The sequence below is a fragment of the Sprattus sprattus genome (assembly GCF_963457725.1).
Source record: "Sprattus sprattus genome assembly, chromosome: 2".
Lineage (NCBI taxonomy): Eukaryota > Metazoa > Chordata > Actinopteri > Clupeiformes > Clupeidae > Sprattus > Sprattus sprattus.
Genome location: NC_137921.1, coordinates 24102602 through 24119908, shown reverse-complemented (window position 1 = coordinate 24119908; position 17307 = coordinate 24102602). Strand labels below are relative to the sequence as shown.

Sequence of the window (17307 nt, the reverse complement as noted above, 5' to 3'; positions counted from 1 at the left end):
TTTCATTTGGATGTCTCTCTTTCACTTACAACAACTGACCATTACCACTTGTGTTCAACTTCCTGAATGATATCCATGTCACTTATTTCATTAATTTCGCACAACACAAACAAGTCTATCCTCTCACTCACTTCCTGGTCCCGCAAACTTTTCGTCCCCCAAGAAACCCGAGCCACAGATAATTGCCTAGTTTATTTCATGATTGGGATAGGGGGGAGTGTCTGATTTGAATGTTATGTTCTTTGTTTGTAAATTATGGTAGATTGCGCTGTTCAAGTTATTCAGTTATGATTGAATAGTAAAGTTATAAAATGAATAATGAAATGTAAACAGACCAAAATGATTTTGATAATGATAATGAATATTATGTAAAGCTTTGTATAAACGGACTGGGTAGTCCCCTTCTGATCTTGGTATATACCAATTTAGCTAATTGAGGGGCTTTATTTAGGAGAGTTTTTAGTTTTTAACCTTAAAGGGTGGGAGTCTGGAGATCATTACATGTGGTAGCTTGCTGTGAGGCAGAGTATTGTAATTTATATTGTGAATTTTGCTGTTTGAATTAAACAACCCTCTGGTTGATTATTTTTTTTTTTTTTAAATTTGCACAATAGTTCACCATTTTTCACGTCACTTGCTGTGTTCCTCACACCCTCACCAACAACCTCTGTGAGTCCACCCTGTTGTGGAAATTAGTTGTTAGGCACATGGTTCACAAGATAACTATTCAACAGAGAAGCTGCATAATACATTTTGATCAACCTGACATACATTTGATACCATAAGTAACTGCAGACAGCAATAGCACAAACTCATCTGCATGAATAGACCAAAGCATTTGCAATAAATAAAAGAAGTTGCTCTTATCGTGTGCACAAGTGACAAGATTATTGGGAGTTTGACCAAGACCAAATCTAAGAAATGTACCAAAGCGACTAAAATTCTAAGAAAGACCATTGTGGAACTGAGTGGAATGTAATCATGAGTTTTTTATTGCCAATAAAGTTGAACACCTCATTTCAAATAAAAACAAAACAAAACAAAAAATCCAGTTGGAATACATGACTTACAGTCAGTTATGAAGACCAGGACATTTCCATCTGTGGTGTGGATAGTGCTACATGGTAACTGAAAGCCCTTAGCCACTGTTCTGAGAACAGTTTTATCTCTAGTTTCTTAGGTGGGACCAACATACAGAGCAGCTTCTGTATGCACATAAAATGTTAACATTTTTTACAATACATTCAGCTTTTTCATTTGACTAAAACAAGACCCAGTAGGGATTTGCTGGTACTTTAAAAATAAGTCTTTCTGGAGTGGATGATAAGTGGTGATCTTTGCAGGTCAGCTGATGACCTACACCCTCCGCACCACAATCAGAAGAGGTCGTCTCTGTAACGGCCTGACGGCAATGACGAACCAGAATAAAAGTCTTCCAGGAAAGACTGAACAGAATGAGCGTTCACAAGCAGACTGACCACCCTGCTGGAGGATAAGAGTTGACAGTTTTCTCAGGCTGCCATTAGAGGAGTAACAGACTCTAGGGAAAAACTTCCTTTATCTTTTTATTTGAGATGGAGGACAGGGCACAGAACCCTGCCATTAAAATCCCTCTATCAGAAGCGTGCAACCACAGTCGAGTGACAGCGTCAATTAAAAAAAAAAACAGTACCTAGAGTAAGAAAAAAATCTTCTTATGTCATTTGAATAACATGCAGCTTGAGTAAAGTAAAAATAACACATAATAATTTACACAAAAAAATCTCTTAATTTAGTGATCTCGTATATCGTATGGAACAGAAAAAAGAAAACTAGCTATGGTAATTATTTTTGGTCAATATAGAACCTTTGATAATAATGCACGGCTTGTGATCATTAGTAGAATAGCAAAAATATACAAACCAAAAGATGAACCACCCCTTCTTGTGTTTAAATGACCCATATATAGTATAAATATTTAACTAATGATTTTTTTTTGCTAGAGCAGGCATTAAACATAAAATAGAAGTGTTCAAAATATAATGCGGGAAAAGAACACACAAAACGAAAAAAATAAAACTTCCTTTCAGTAAATAAACAAATGTATGTTGTATATTGTAGTTCCCCTTTCTGAGTGGTCAAAACAAACAGTAAGAGAGGAAACAGATGACTAAAAACAGTTAATTGCCCTTTTTCTCCAACATCTGCAACAACAAAGATAAAGAATAAATACCAGACAGAGGCCATGCTCTGAATAGTGATACTTAATTTTCCCTTACATGTTACCATGTAATGCCATTTTCTGTCAATCAGTCATCTCTACAACCACCTTCAACCCCTTGCAAATCAAAATGGCAAATTGGTTTCAGTGACACAGTCAAGGAACAAGGAACTTCAGTTCAAGCTATGAGAAAGAGATACTAAAGAAAGAGAACATATTGTTTTTGGCACTGGATGTTTTGAATGACACGCCTATGTTGTGTTTTTGTGCTGTGGTAAAGAGCAGAGCTACAATCTTGCGGGACACAGCAGGGTGGTCTGCTCTGCTTGGGTGACATAGTGGTGTGAGAAGTTAGTGGTGTATATTTGTCTATCTGCAGTGTGTGTGTGTGTGTGTGTGTGTGTGTGTGTGTGTGTGTGTGTGTGTGTGTGTGTGTGTGTGTGTGTGTGTGTGTGTGTGTGTGTGCGCGCACTTGCAAACATCTATGCACACACAAGACAGGACATGAAATACTTCATGTTCCTGTCAAAAAGTGCCTCTGCTCTGTATGAATGTGTCAGTGTTTGTGTGTGTGTGTGTGTGTGTGTGTGTGTGTCCGTATGAAAATTAATATTGTTCTGGCAGTGACCACTCAGAAAAGGTATGGCATGGGGGTGGATGGTGATCATTACAACCCTCTCACACTGGGGGTGAAAGATGGGTGTGGCTGGGGGGGGGGGGGGGGGGGCTTTTATAAGGCCTCAAACTCGTCAATGCGCTGCTTGGTGTTGCCCTGTCGAATCTGCCGCAGGGTCTTGTACTTGTCTCGGCCAGCGCGCACGTTCTCCGTGTGCAGGATGTCGTTCTGGGTCTTCTTGGTGTCGTCACGAGCATAAGCCAGCTCAGAGGTCAGGGCCTGGGCAGAGAAGGAAAACGACAAAGAGAGAGGCAGAGAGTCAGAGAAACAGACAGAGAGTTTGGGTGTTTAAAAGCTTGGCTTCTTTGTGAGGCGTGTATTAAGTGACAAATGTCCTAAGGCATGCTTGGTGTTCCTGTAGCTCGTCAGATAGTCGAGGAACCTGTAAAGCAAGGTGACAAAAGCCCACTGATTCTCTGGAATCACGCCTACTCAAAATATGGAAATCGAGCACCGAGAGTGGCTTTGGGGAAGTGTCACACAAGTAAATGTCAGAAAACGCTTTACTTTGGGAAATTTACTTTGGGAAATGTCTAGCTTATTGGGCATCTATTAAGCAACACACACACAGACGAACACACATGCCCACCACACAAACCCACACACACACACAAAGTACATGTGAACCAGTGAGGTTCACGTCATAAGGCAGGAATGCAACCAATTCAGAAGGAGAACCTAGCTGGATGTCTTCCCAGTGATGTCAAGTGGCGGACACTCCGCGGACACTGTGTGTGTGTGTGTGTGTGTGCATACATATATCTCCTTACAGTTGATCTAATATTGTCTTTTTTTTTACTCCCTGTGGTTTAGTGTGTGAAGTATGTGGTGTATGTGTTGCTTGTGTGTACATATACTGTATGTATATTTATTTGTATCCACCCATATCTGTGTGTGTGTGTCTGTGTGTGTGTGTGTCTGTCTGTGTGTGTGTGTGTGTGTGTCTGTCTGTGTCTGTGTGTGTGTGTCTGTCTGTGTGTGTGTGTCTGTCTGTCTGTGTGTGTGTGTGTCTGTCTGTGTGTGTGTGTGTCTGTCTGTGTGTGTGTGTCTGTCTGTGTGTGTGTGTGTCTGTCTGTGTGTTTGTGTGTGTGTCTGTCTGTGTGTGTGTGTCTGTGTACAAACACACAATCACCCATATTTATCTTTGGGTGCCACTATGTGTTCTTGTGTGTGTATGTCAAAGTGTGTGTGTGTGTGTGTGTGTGTGTGTGTCTCTCGACTCACCATCAGTTGTTTCTGCACCCTCTCGTTCTTCTCGGCCTCTGTGAGGCGCTCCTCCTCCAGGCGGTGGTCGTCAAAGCCCTCCATCTGCAGCTCAGCGCTGTGTGTGCTGGTGCTCTCCTCGCCGTCCTCACCCTCACCGTCGTCCATGAGGTCCATGACGGGCGGGGGTGGGGGAGGGAGTGCCACCGGGGCTGTCAGCACGAGGTGAAGCTCCTCACGCGTCTTCAGCAGGTCGTCCTGAGCATTCTGAGCCTAGGGAGAGGAGGAGGAGGAGGAGGGTGAGGGAGAGAAAAGGAGGGAGGAGGAATAGAGAGAAAAAAGAGAGAGGAGGAAAGGTGAAAGCAAGCCATTTAAATGATGTTAGAGACTACCATCTTGAAGATCTATTACATTAATAGTAGAACTCAAATATGACGGATGCTTGAAACCCAAGAAAGATTAAGTATGATTTTGTTCACTTGTTTCAGTATTGTTTAATCCTGTGTGTGGGGTGTGTGTGTGTGTGTGTGTGTGTGTGTGTGTGTGAGTGAGTGAGTGAGTGAGTGAGTGAGTGAGTGAGTGAGTGAGTGAGTGAGTGAGTGAGTGAGTGAGTGAGTGAGTGAGTGAGTGAGCGAGTGAGCGAGTGAGAGAGTGAGAGAGAGAGAGAGAGAGAGAGAGAGATGACTTGAGAAGAAAGGAGTGTGTGTGTGTGTGTGTCTGTAAGTAACTCACTCTCTCTTGCCATGTGCTGGCCTCCTCCTCCTTGCGTTTCCTGGCCTCCTCCAGCAGGGCGATCCTAGCAGTGTGTTCTGCCAGCTCTGCGGCCTGTGTGTGTGTGTGTGAGTAAGCCAACAGAGAGAGAGACATCCATGAGACATAGCTAGCTAGAACCACATTTTGCCTAGCAACTGACATAACAACAGGTTGATAACAATGTGTGCTGTGGTGAACCCCTCCAGTGCCAGGTATCGCTCAGCACAGGTAGTCCATTATATTTTCTCTCTCCCTCCCTCTCCTCTCCTCTCCTCTCCTCTCCTCTCCTCTCCTCTCCTCTCCTCTCCTCTCCACCCCACCCTCCCAAAACCCTGTCTTCATTAACCCTACCCCACTACTGACTCATGCTGCAAGCACGTTCTTTGCACCTGACTCACAGCTGCTCCTGAGAGCAGCACTGATAGTGACAACACACTGCTGTCCATGTCTCACATGCCATGTTGGCCCAGCTATGAGGCTACAGGATATGAATATGTGTGTGTGAGTGTGTGTGTCGGTGTGACCCTCACCAGCTGCTCCTGGCCCTTCATCTGGTCCTCGGCCTGCCTGGCCAGCTCCTCCTTGGCCAGCAGGGCTGCTTGCCTGTCAGACTCCAGCCGCGCTGCCTCGTCCTCAGCCCGCCGCCTCTCCTGCTCCAGCTGTATGGCCCTCTGCATCTGCTCCTGCAGGTCTACAACACACACACACACACACACACACACACACACACACACACACACACACACACACACACACACACACACACACACACACACACACACACACACGATGCAAGATGCTATAGCTAAGAAGCCTAGGAACCATTAACGAACAATACGTTTGCATGGCAGTGGTAAAATATTGCGAGACCAGCAAACACAAAGGTCGATAAGGCCACAATAAGCTACTGAGGGTGATCGCCATCTTATCCTGAGCTAGCCAGAGAGCGCTGCCTTATCTCTGGACCCAGAGAACTGATTAAGATATCAGTGGAACAGCAAGGACCGGCGGAAGCCTGAAGATTTCGAGCTGATTTAAAGATCGAAACCAAACAACTTGAAACCTATATTAAATACTGAAGGAGGAGGAGACAATCCTGCACCAATCGCTCACTTTTAAGCATGAAATGATTGAGGCATTATTCTGTGTTTAAATCTTATCAGTCATTACATATTCACACACACACACACACAAAAGGACACATTGGGCTCCTACCTTTCTCAGCTCTCTTGGTCTTCTCTTCGAACTCGTACAGACGCATCATGAGCTCCTGCTTCTCTCTTTCCATCTGCTCCTTCTCGCGCTCGATGCTCTCCCTCTTCTTCTTCTCGTTCTCCAGCTGGGCTCTGCAGATAAGAGAGGCCGCTTGCTCACCCATTCGTCAGGACACAAAGGAGGCAGCCGCCGCTCGTGCTCGTAAAGCCATAAAAAAGTCGCGCCACGCCGCCGCCCGGGCACCGAGGGGGGCACTGAGGTCTCGGCCTATCATGCGTTCACACACGCACTTACAGTCTTATAAAACACATGCGCGCGCACACACATCTAACTCTTGGCCAGTCACTCACATGCAGGTGCACACTTGCAAATTTGAGTTAGCACACACACACCTGTTTTTTTCTCACACTACAGAAGTCTCTCTTGGACTTTGATTTCTATCTTGCAACTAAGTGCTCAATATAAGTTATTGCTCAATTAGTTGGACAATGGCAATCGTAGTGGTGCGACAGTGAAGACTAGCGTCGACCAATGTGCTGACTTGAGGAACGCTCGTCTCCATTATGCTAGTGTTTGGCTGAGGTTTGGACTGGAATATGAGGCAATTTCCATGATACTAAGCCCTGTCAAGCCAATGCATTGGCCAACCTAAAACTATGCAGTGTAATGCTATACCTGGCCAAGGCCTACACCAAGATAACCCAATGCAATGCTTATCTTGATATGGACTAACGCACTGAACTGAACCTTAGCCTGCTCACCGTTCCAGCTGTTTCTGGTGCTTCTCCTCACGGGCCTGGGCCTTCATCTGCTGCACCTCGATGGTGTCCGGCTTCCTGCGGCGCATGTACAGCTCATGGTTCCCCATGCACAGCTGCAGGATGCGCTTATTAATGCGGAGGCGTGGGGCATAGAACAAGAAGTCCTAAAACGGTGAGAAAGAATAAGCAAAATACATTAGAAAAGATGAACACTTAACAAGCGTATTAGAGAGTCCATTTTAACAATCGGTGAAAATAGTTGTTCCTATACTATATGCTATGCAACAAAAAACAGAACTTACTGGGGCCTTTTTGTCAATGGGCTTGATGATAAACTTCTTATCATTGAAGGAGATGTTCCTGATTTCGCTCCACGGAAATCCAATTTTTGGTGTCAGTCTGGTTTAGGACAAAACACAGTGTAATGACTGAGTGTAATACAAAGAGAGAGAGATACCTTTGTGTGTTTGTAACTTTGGTGCAGGGACAAAGATGAACACGACACAATCATGCATCTGGCAAAATGGTTCAATGATGTCTGTAAAAGTTGAATTTTAGCTGTCAATGAATACGTTAAAAAAGATGTGCCACTTAGTGAACGTGAACAAGCCAGGCAGTGAAAGTCGACCATTTTGAAAGGAGCCTTACAGCGCTCTGGGCTTTGAACAATGCTAGTTCCTCACAGGCATGAAGGGCAGGGCAGGGCAGGATGGTGTCTTTTCACCCTCCTTCTCCCCCATGCTTTTCAAGGCTGTGGCATGGCATTGAAATGAAACAGCCTCCAGGGTGTGGTGCTTGCTAACATTGTGTCCAAACCGAGAGGATGCCGGATACCTAGCAAAATGATCGCAGCACACAAACACACCGTACCAAGATGGCCCGCCAGGGAGGTGACACACTGGGTAAGGCTGCGATTGTGTCACAGACGCCGAGGCAGGCTTTCAGAACATGTACAGGCATTCGGAAACCAGATAAGCGTAACTCGATATTCCAGTATTTTGTCATCTGAATTAAGTAGCATCAATGGGGCCCTAATTATGGTTGTGTATCATCTCCTTTTGAAGAGAACTGTCAACAATCCTTTATGACGTGAATGCAGCGATGCCGCACTGTGCTCTTACAGCCTTTGGTTGTCATTTCTTTTTTTTTTTTAACCACCGCCTGAGGACAGAAAAGCCATCTAGCCCAAAGGAAGGCTGATAAAGGGCATTAGGGAGAAGAGTGCATCTGTCTGACAGCAGTCCTGCGTGGAGGATTATTCCTGGGGAGTCTGGCCCTTTATGAGCAGTAGATTAGCCAAAGCTGGGTGTTAGCCAACTGCCATTTTGGCTATGGGCACCAGGTTGGCACATTTGCTTTCTCTGATAGGCTGGGGACTCCTGGTAAAACTGCTTTAAAGGTGTCCCAGAGACCAGGAGAGAGACAAGGGGGGAACTGAGGGGGACAGATGGCGTTGAAGTTCCTTGAAATGGGACATGGAGGGGCAGGGGGGGGGGGGGGACAAATCCATGGCTAATATTGAAGGCCATTCTCTGTGCTCTACTTTTGAGTCACAGGTGAAGCAGGCGAACTGAACAATCATTCCCCGTCCTAGTTTTTATACAATAAAGGCATTAGTCATGGATTGTTAGCGTGTCTTAGGAGTGGTAACAGTCTGTCTTTGTGCGTGTGCGTGTGCGTGTGCGTGTGCGTGTGCGTGTGCGTTTCTTATGAGTGCAAGTAGTGAAGTCCCTAGAGGGGTCTAGCTTCAGAGGCCCTGCGAGCAGCACCATTGTGTTGCCTTCTCAATGGGTCCCTCACTCCCGAGTTGCAGTGCATTCTTCAGTGACGCGCTGCCTGAAAAACCAGTCTTAGTCACTATGGTTACAACAGAGGGCACTCTGGGAAAGCACCATTTTGCCCACATTCTTTCTCCATCTCTCGCTCACATTCTCTTCCCCCCCCCCTTCCCTCTCTCGTTCTCTCTGTCTCTCACATAGACACACAAAGGCATGAAAGGAGACACAATCTCTCTCCTTCAGACACATACACGTAAAGCACACAAGCACATACACACTCTTTGTTTCTGAATAACTCAGACTGTTGGGTCAGTTTCATGCTCAAATGTACAAAACACTCAGGCTCTCCCCCCCCCCCCACACACACAGAGGAGGAACTGAGAGCTCCTTTCTCCATATGCAGGTGAAATGACACATTTCTGTGTGGTAAATTAGGTCCACTAAAGAGAGTTAGTTCCTCATGCTTGCAGACACTGAAGTCAATACTGACATTACCAGATTGGTTGGTACAAACTATTTTGATTCCACAAAAGAGTAAACAAACTATGGAGGAAATATGGACTGACCCCTTGACCCCAAACAGAGATAGCCCTAACCATGACCTCTTGACACCTTTACTAGGCCTATGTCCAACAACCTACATTGTCACAAAAAATCCTGCAGACCTCATGCTGCCGAATGTTCAACTCATTTGATTGGAGCGTTCATGAGGTTCTGGCATCCTGTGAGGCTAAAAAGGATGTATTACCATGGCGATGTGGCATGTGGAACTCACTTGTCACTCTTCTCGTAGATGTTGAGTCCAAGCGCGTCCACACCCAGCCACAGCTCTGTGCCCTTCTTGTTCTTGATGTCGAAGTAGTTGACGCCATACATCTCCAGGTCCTGTGCGATCTTCAGGTACTCCAACATGGCGTCCTCTCTATTAGAATTCGAGAGTACAAATGTTATCAGTACAGTACATGCGTCACAAATGAGATTCCATACCATTTCTACATTTACCCAGCTTTGTCCAAGAGAGCTTCCCTTTAGCATGTCTGTATATGGTTGCTGTGTCACGAAGGTCACAGGGCACACGATTCATTTCAACAGATGAATGCATATCTTTATTCTGTTATCAATGCCAACATCTGTAAGTGATGTTTGGCCTACAGGAGCAGCTGGACATTCAGGAAGCATGTGTGCCTATGTTCTAGCCTCTACATGTGTATGTTCATGTGTACATGCGTGTGAACTTACCTCAGCATGCTTCTGTGCTCCTCGTGCCACACCTGGATCCTCTCCTCCCACTGCTCTCGGGAGAGCTTGTGCTGCTCTAGAACACTGAGGAGGAAAACACACACAGCACCCCCAACACATTTAACACATGACTGGATACAGGCTTTAAGAATATATATATATATTTACGACCCTGGCAGGTCTAGGCCCCTCCCCATGATATTTGCATGCCTGTTCTGTCTATCTCTAAAGCAGGTGATTGGAAACAAGTGTAGCAGGGATTGGATGGGCTACAAAAACCCTGATCAGATGGCAGTCGGAAGAGCTTTGGTCTTCCCTGCAGTTGGCTATCGTTGCTGTTGAATAGAGATTGGATTGTGGATTGTCGTTGGATTTATTTTGTCGCCGTAGTTTATTTTGCTTTAACCCAGAACTGACACACACTCTCAGAAAGCCTGTGGGAAAACTTCCATGCCGTACACACACACACACACACACACACACACACACACACACACACACACACACACACACACACACACACACACACACACACACACACACACACACACACACACACACACACACACACACACCTTTGTACAGTTTGTCCCTCTTCTCACACCCCCTCATCCTCACCGTTGGGGCAGCAGGCGATCAGACGTGAGGTATCCAGGCTTGTGTGCCTCTTTGTTGAAGTCGCCGAACTTTGCCTGGACGGCGTAGGACCCGAGCAGCACAGCAGTCTCAGGGGGACAGTAGATCTCATCACTCAAAAGGGCGTCCTTCACCTGTGGGATGGACCATTGTTTTTTTTACTGAAAGTGCACTTAATAGTTTGACTGCATCAGCTAACCAGGTGTGAGGATAGAGTAGACCAGAAAACAAGACGCATAAGTGTTGGCTGAACTGCACTGGCTCCCTGTCTCCAACAGAATTGATTTTTAAGTCATGTTGATTACTTATAAGGCTCTAAATGGAATAGCACCTTCATACATCTCTGAGCTTTTAAAATCCTATCAAACACAAAGGAACCTTAGATCTACAAATGCCAATATGTTAGCTGTACCCAAAGTACTCCACAAGCAAAGCGGAGAAGCTACCTTTGCCTATTATGCACCAAAACTATGGAACACCCTACCTTTGTACGTGAAGCAGGCAAGCTCAGTGGGTATCTTTAAAAAAACACCTGAAAACGTTTTTATATATGAGAGCATTTAGCAAGACCTGATTGTGTTTATCTTTTAAATCCTTTTATATTTATTTTTTATTTATTAAAAAAAAAATCTTTTTAATTTCTTTTAATCTCTGTTTTTTTTTCCTTTTAATCTTTTAGATTATTTTATATCTCTTATATATTTTTTCTCTTTTATTATTTTTAACTTTTATATCTTTTATTGTGTGATGTGCCCCTGATTGTTTTAGATGTTTTAAATCTTTACATGTGTGAAATGTTACTGCTTGTGTTGGATTCTTTTATTTTGTGAATGCTCCTGATTGTGTCTCTATGTAAAGCACTTTGAGTTGCATTTTTTGTATGAAAGGTGCAATACAAATAAAGCTTTATTATTATTATTATTATTATTATTATTATTATTATTATTATTATTATTATAAGGGATCAGAAGCACTCCTTCTAAAGACAACAATGACATTTCATAAAACATTCATAAACCATTATCAACCCTGGACAACCCTTTCTGCCAGGGTTCTACACAACAAGGGTTCTTCAAGGGTTCCTTGCCATAGAGCTGATTGGTTCCAAAGGCATATTACAAACATATTACAAAACACCCCTTACTCGGGGCTCCAAGTAGAACTTGATGGATCACCTATTAGGGTTGGTTCCTCACCTGCATGAAGAAGAGCTTCTGTGTGATGTCCTGGATCAGCTCCTCAGCCACATCCTCTGGGAAGAACTTTGCCCGGAACTTAAACTGCAGGGGGTTCTCCTTCTTCACGTCCTGTGAGGAGACCTGACAAGGAGGCAAAGGAGAAAAAGGTTAAGAGATGAAAAAACCCAGACACAGGGAAGAGGAAATGACTATGAAACAGAAACAGAACAGGCAGAGAGAGACGAGAGAGAAAAGAAAATGAAGTCCTGTTCGGTCACAGACTCATATGCACCTCGTGGGTGGAAATTCATGGTCAGCTGTTCAAAATTCAAACCCTGAAAGCCAACCTGGTGTTGTACCAAAGCTCCACTGACTGGGCACAGTCATACCTTTTCAATTCTTACCACAAAGCACCTACACTAAGTAGAATACTCCCTCAGTAACACAAGATGTGAAAATCTGTGAGTGCGTGAGTTGGTTTGTGCCCCTTAATGACATCTGCTGCAAGTATCACTTCACTTTCTATTCTTGTTTTTCTTTGCCATGGCGTATGCATAGTAGTCATTTCAGCAGTGAGAAGAGGAAAAGAAACTAGGAATGTGAAAGGAATGGTGAGGTGAATGTATGGGAGTGTGTTTGTGAGAGAAAGAGAGCAGGAAAGAGAAAGAGAAAGAGAGAGAGAGAGAGAGAAAACAGAGTCTATAATATTCCATTTTCCATTATGCAGAGTTTTCGCCCTGTGTCAGCACAAAACTGCTCGCTGGTTGAATTTTTTTTCCAGATCTTCCTCCATTCTAACTATTTGCTACACCACAGGCTTCAGAGTCCCATTTAGAATAAAAAAAGACTGGAAATATTCTGCTACTGCCAGCCCCATCTGAAAATACTAATTTGTCTCTACTTTAAAACAAATGTCAAATTTGTGCCCAACTTTGGGTAATGAACAGCCTGTTCCTCGAAGAGGTTTTCTAATGGGTCGCATGCAGATCTGTCAGTGTAACAAGCCTGTGTCTTCAGTCAATATTGAGAATGGAGGGTATTGAGCTACGAGAGCCTCAGCAGAAGGCACATCAGAAATGCACAGTCCTGCTGGAAAACCTCCTTTCCTCGTGTTCACCTTCAGGTGAGACCAATAAAGGAGGAAGGGTTGGAGGGTGGGTGGGGTGCAGGGATGCTGGGCTGCACCTGAGCCTACATGGCCACAGGGCGTCAGAGCTGGCATGCTAGGGTCAGTGCCCAAAGGGCTGTGTTTGCCCAGGGACAACAGCAGGCCACCTGGGTACGTTTCTACAGGGTCACATTGAGTTCAACACTGACACTCAGACTCACTGTAAAGAAGGCTGTTCACTGTTCACTGAACACTGACAAGACAACTGACAGAGAGGTGTTGACAGTGTGGTTATTTAAACCAACTGATGTTTACTGATGTGGGCGCCAATTCATTCCTTGAAAGCGCAAAGGCTGGTATTTGAGTGAAAGTCCCCGCCCAACCTTTCTGAGGAATGTGGCCGTGTAGTATCAATTACAGATAGAGAGGATTGGGCAGGCTGGTCAAATGAAGCAAGGAATTTGTAATCAAGGGCCTGAATCTCGAGATGGTGAGGTCAAGGTTTAATTCAACTCTACATGCACACACTAAGAGACAGCTGCCATCACTTCTTAACTGAATCCCTAGCTTTCAGGAATCAGATAATTTAACAAACTGGCTAAAGGAGACTAAAATGGTTCTGAAACATTCATGTCCTACACTGCTGTTAATGGTTGTGTTACAAGTGTTACCAGAGCCATGTGTGTAACAAAGGTTTGACGCTCAATGAGTAACAAACTACTCAAACTCAACAATTGAGTAACACTGAAGTTTAAATCGGGTGGTGTAAGTCCATAGTTTATGGAAGAAATTAGTGAGTGAGTGAGTGTGAGGCAGAGAAAGAAGGGGAAAAAAAAGAAAAAGAGAGAGAGAGGGGAGAGTGATAAAGAGAGAGCGAGTTTCTACCTTCTTATCCAGTTTAAGCCAGGTGTGGTAGCCTTTGCTGTCCATGTACTGCAGCCCAAAGTACCAGACCTCCCGCAGGCCGATGGTCTTGACCACCTGTGGGTGAAACAGGGGGGGTTAAATAACACATTTAGTTATACCAACAGGCACGGTCTTACTGAGACACTACATAACACACTATTGGGGCGGCGATCAAAATCCAAACCTGTAATGACCTGATGTTTCTAGTGATGGTGTCCATTAGTTTTGCCCAATATTTTGCACTTTACATCATACATTTTTCGGTACAACCAACACACACATTTAAATCAGCATAGCTAATTATTTGAACTCTATTTATGGGTTATTATTGGAGGTCTTTACACTGTGGCCACATGTTGACCAGTGAAGGAGCAGACAGACACAGTCAGGGCTGCTGCACCACAGCTGGAGGAGAGGAGAGCCATGCTCAAGTTCAGAGCATTATGACAGCAGGCACTTCTTATAATAGGATTCCAGCTTCGTTTGGATAGTATGATTTTAACAAATTCTTGAGCGTGTTTGTCCCTTAGCGCTGTGACAGATTAACTGAGCTGTCGTGACAGCGTGCTAACAGCTCGGATAAGCACAAGGCAGATGCAACATGCTCCTTTCTCACGCCATCTTACCACAGTGGCCATTTACCAACATTCTCACCACTATCAAAGACCCCATACATTATATTTGTGAAAATGGTTTGCACATTTTGCAGCAAGATGGCTGTGGTGTTTGTTCAATCTCACTCCACTAAATTGCAGCAAGATGGCAACCCTGCAACCTTGTCCTTAACTTACAGCAAAGCTTGGGACAGAAAAAAAAATACATGATGTCAGTGGTGATAACCTTGGACTAATGTACACATACTGTACAAAAGACTAAACATATCAAATCCACCCAACACTGCTATAGTAACGCGACCTATTATCCCGCGGGCCACCAAAAAATCCGCTTAACAAATATGTTTTTATCAATATAAATATGGTTTAATGAATCAACCTTACATATTTCAGAAGTGACAGGTGTGTAGAACATGCACAAAGTCTTGTTTGACTCTCAGCAGGAACATTTCTTAACGTATTTTCCGATTTGTTTTGTACAGTCGCGAAATGGCAACAAAGTTGGCGACGACCTATTATCCCGCATTGATGTAAAATGCCGTTGGGAATCAAGCTCAACAAGAAAAAGAATTTACACCGAACGTCGCGAAATCAAAATTCTACTATTTGTATCAGGCTGGTTTGTACACGCAGTATTACAACACTTTCTTATAAACTTCAATACGCTGTATATGTGGCATTTTTGCTACAAAGCTAATTGAAATACCCTTTTTGGGCAGGGACTTAAGTTTTCCGAAATCTGCGATCCTGGATGACACCGAAATCAATATTAAGTAACGTGTACCAGCGCTTGCGGGATAATAGGTCGTGCGGGGTAATAGGTCGGGCTACGATAATGTCCCAAAAAAGGAAAAAGTGTAGGTGCAACCTTATCTCAAACCAATCTCTGTGGGTTCTGCCTCTCTTAGGTGGCAAGAAGCATAACCTCTAGCACAAACAAAACAGCCAAACAATGAAGTCAGTGGAGAAAAGAACAAGGATGGAGATACCGATTCCGTAACACAGGCCCTGGTTCCGCTGGGCACCGAGCCTAGAGGTACGGCACTTGTAGCCAGTGTCTCAAAGCAAACTTGTCACTGTTTGTGAGTTTAGCCCACAATCCATTGATGTTTATGATTATGCTTCAGAATGGTGAAGGCCTTTCTGAAACAAACTTTACAAAACAAAACTTTATTTCACACACACACACACACACACACACACACACACACACATCCAAAAGAGTTCAGACGGCATGGAGACACGCAGAGACAGAGTGGAGAGTGATGAGAGAGAAGAGAGGAGGGAAGAGGAAAGTTGGATCCCATGCAGTCAACGCCTCAACCCTGGCAACCGTGGGACAATTAGCGGGTTTGAGAGCTCTAATGACTGGCTTGTGTGCAAAGTTAAAAGGCAGGCCGCAGAGGATTCAAAACAAGCAGCGTAAAAAAAAAGAACTCAAACGGCAGATGTGAGTCCAATAAGGAGAGATTGGTCTGAACATACTGAAACATGGCCCACAAGAGCTCTTCACACAAAGCAGGAAGATCATAACCCTCAGAGAATGTCCTGCCTAAGTTCGGAACAAGAACTCCCTCCCGACTAAATCCCTGACCAGAAAGCGGGAACTTAAATGCTAGTTGCATAATTTAGTTCTCGTCCGATCTTCAGACAGCTTGTTATGTCCCGCTAGGCAGGACAGAAGGCCCTCAGGAGAACCAGCAGGAACCTAAGCCCACATAGGCCCCACAGCTACCTGCAGCAGTGCGAGAGGGGGACCATGTAATCAGATCCTGCCCCGTGTCCTGATTTGACTCAGAGGAACTGGGAGAAAAAGGGTACCATGGCGTGTCATTGTTCCCTTCCATTTTCCACCCCCTGGGCGACCATAAATCCGCTGGTGTTTTTATTGTGCTCATATCTCAAGTAATAACGGCAAGGCAACAATTCTTTCCACGAGAGCGCCTTCACAATGGCATGGGCGACAATCAAACGCTGGCACGCTAGAGAATGGGAGGGGAGGGGGGTCAGGCATGGGTCTTTATTGGCCTGCTGTTTACACTGGTTGCCATATCCAGACCCCAACTCCTTAATCCCCTGTGTCCCCCAAATTCAATTGAGCCCCCCCCCCCCCCACACACACACACACACACACACACACACAAACACACACGGCCTGATGCTGGCCTGACCAATACCCCTTTTTGTAGCACAAGTACCTCCTTCCTCCTCTACAGAAGCTCTTTCTGAAAAACGACTTCTGTCTACTTTTCCAACACACTCAGTCAGTGAGTCAGTCCTGGCTCTGAATGCTTGTGAACAAGTAACATGTGGGAGGGCTGTTCCAGTCTTTTTATCTGAGCAGTCCGACTAGACTAGATTTTACGACAACTACCTATTTGTGTAAAACTGACATCCTTGGAAGACAGGAAGCTCAGTTAGAGATCTTAGTCATTTGTGGCTATTATGACTGAGATGTTATGTATGGCGTCAGGAGTAGATAAATCATAAGTATATAAACCCTGTGTGATGTAAGTGAAATGTCTTAACTTTCATCCTTGTGCTGTGAGTGAGCCCGATTGCCATTGTTATTGAATAAATATACTGATCTACAACTCAGGAGTCCTGAGATAACTTGAGAGTGAATTTTCACAACTGCCCATTTCGTTTGTCATACACAACCTCCAACGCATGCAAACACACACACATACAAACACACACACATTGACACACTCCCTTCCGCTCTCTCTCCCTCCATCCATCTTGCCTCTCTCTCCTAGTCACCTAATATGAAAGGGCTAAAGCGGCTCCATAGAGACTCCTATGAATGAGTCCGATTGAGAGATTCGTTTTTCCCCCTTGTTTAGAGGCATCTACCACACTGGAATGAGAGATCTGGAGAGAGAGAGAAAAAAGTTTCACCTGTAATTAAACTCAACCCAGTTCTGGACACAATCACGCCTTTCATAATTTCAGCCTTAGGATAGCAGGACGGGGAGAGGCAGTGGTGAGAGAGCAAGAGAGGAATGGAGAGTGAGAGAAACACACACACACAAACACA

The 17307-nt window shown here is 44.6% G+C and overlaps 1 protein-coding gene across 1 annotated transcript in view; it reads right to left on the bottom strand.

Annotated features, from left to right (window-relative positions):
• Nucleotides 1-2930: 2930 nt before the first annotated feature.
• The window catches only part of ezrb (ezrin b), a gene marked incomplete at its 3' end in the record, with an annotated part of 31593 nt that continues 17216 nt past the window's right edge, over nucleotides 2931-17307 (bottom strand). The window contains exons 4-15 of the mRNA XM_080833454.1: nucleotides 13633-13728; nucleotides 11658-11780; nucleotides 10444-10595; nucleotides 9826-9909; nucleotides 9362-9508; nucleotides 7111-7207; nucleotides 6809-6972; nucleotides 6048-6178; nucleotides 5363-5523; nucleotides 4812-4904; nucleotides 4101-4352; nucleotides 2931-3095 (exon numbers count right to left, since the gene is read on the bottom strand). Coding sequence (XP_080689580.1) covers nucleotides 2931-3095; nucleotides 4101-4352; nucleotides 4812-4904; nucleotides 5363-5523; nucleotides 6048-6178; nucleotides 6809-6972; nucleotides 7111-7207; nucleotides 9362-9508; nucleotides 9826-9909; nucleotides 10444-10595; nucleotides 11658-11780; nucleotides 13633-13728 — 1665 coding nt within the window. The remainder of the gene's footprint in view (nucleotides 3096-4100; nucleotides 4353-4811; nucleotides 4905-5362; nucleotides 5524-6047; nucleotides 6179-6808; nucleotides 6973-7110; nucleotides 7208-9361; nucleotides 9509-9825; nucleotides 9910-10443; nucleotides 10596-11657; nucleotides 11781-13632; nucleotides 13729-17307) is intronic.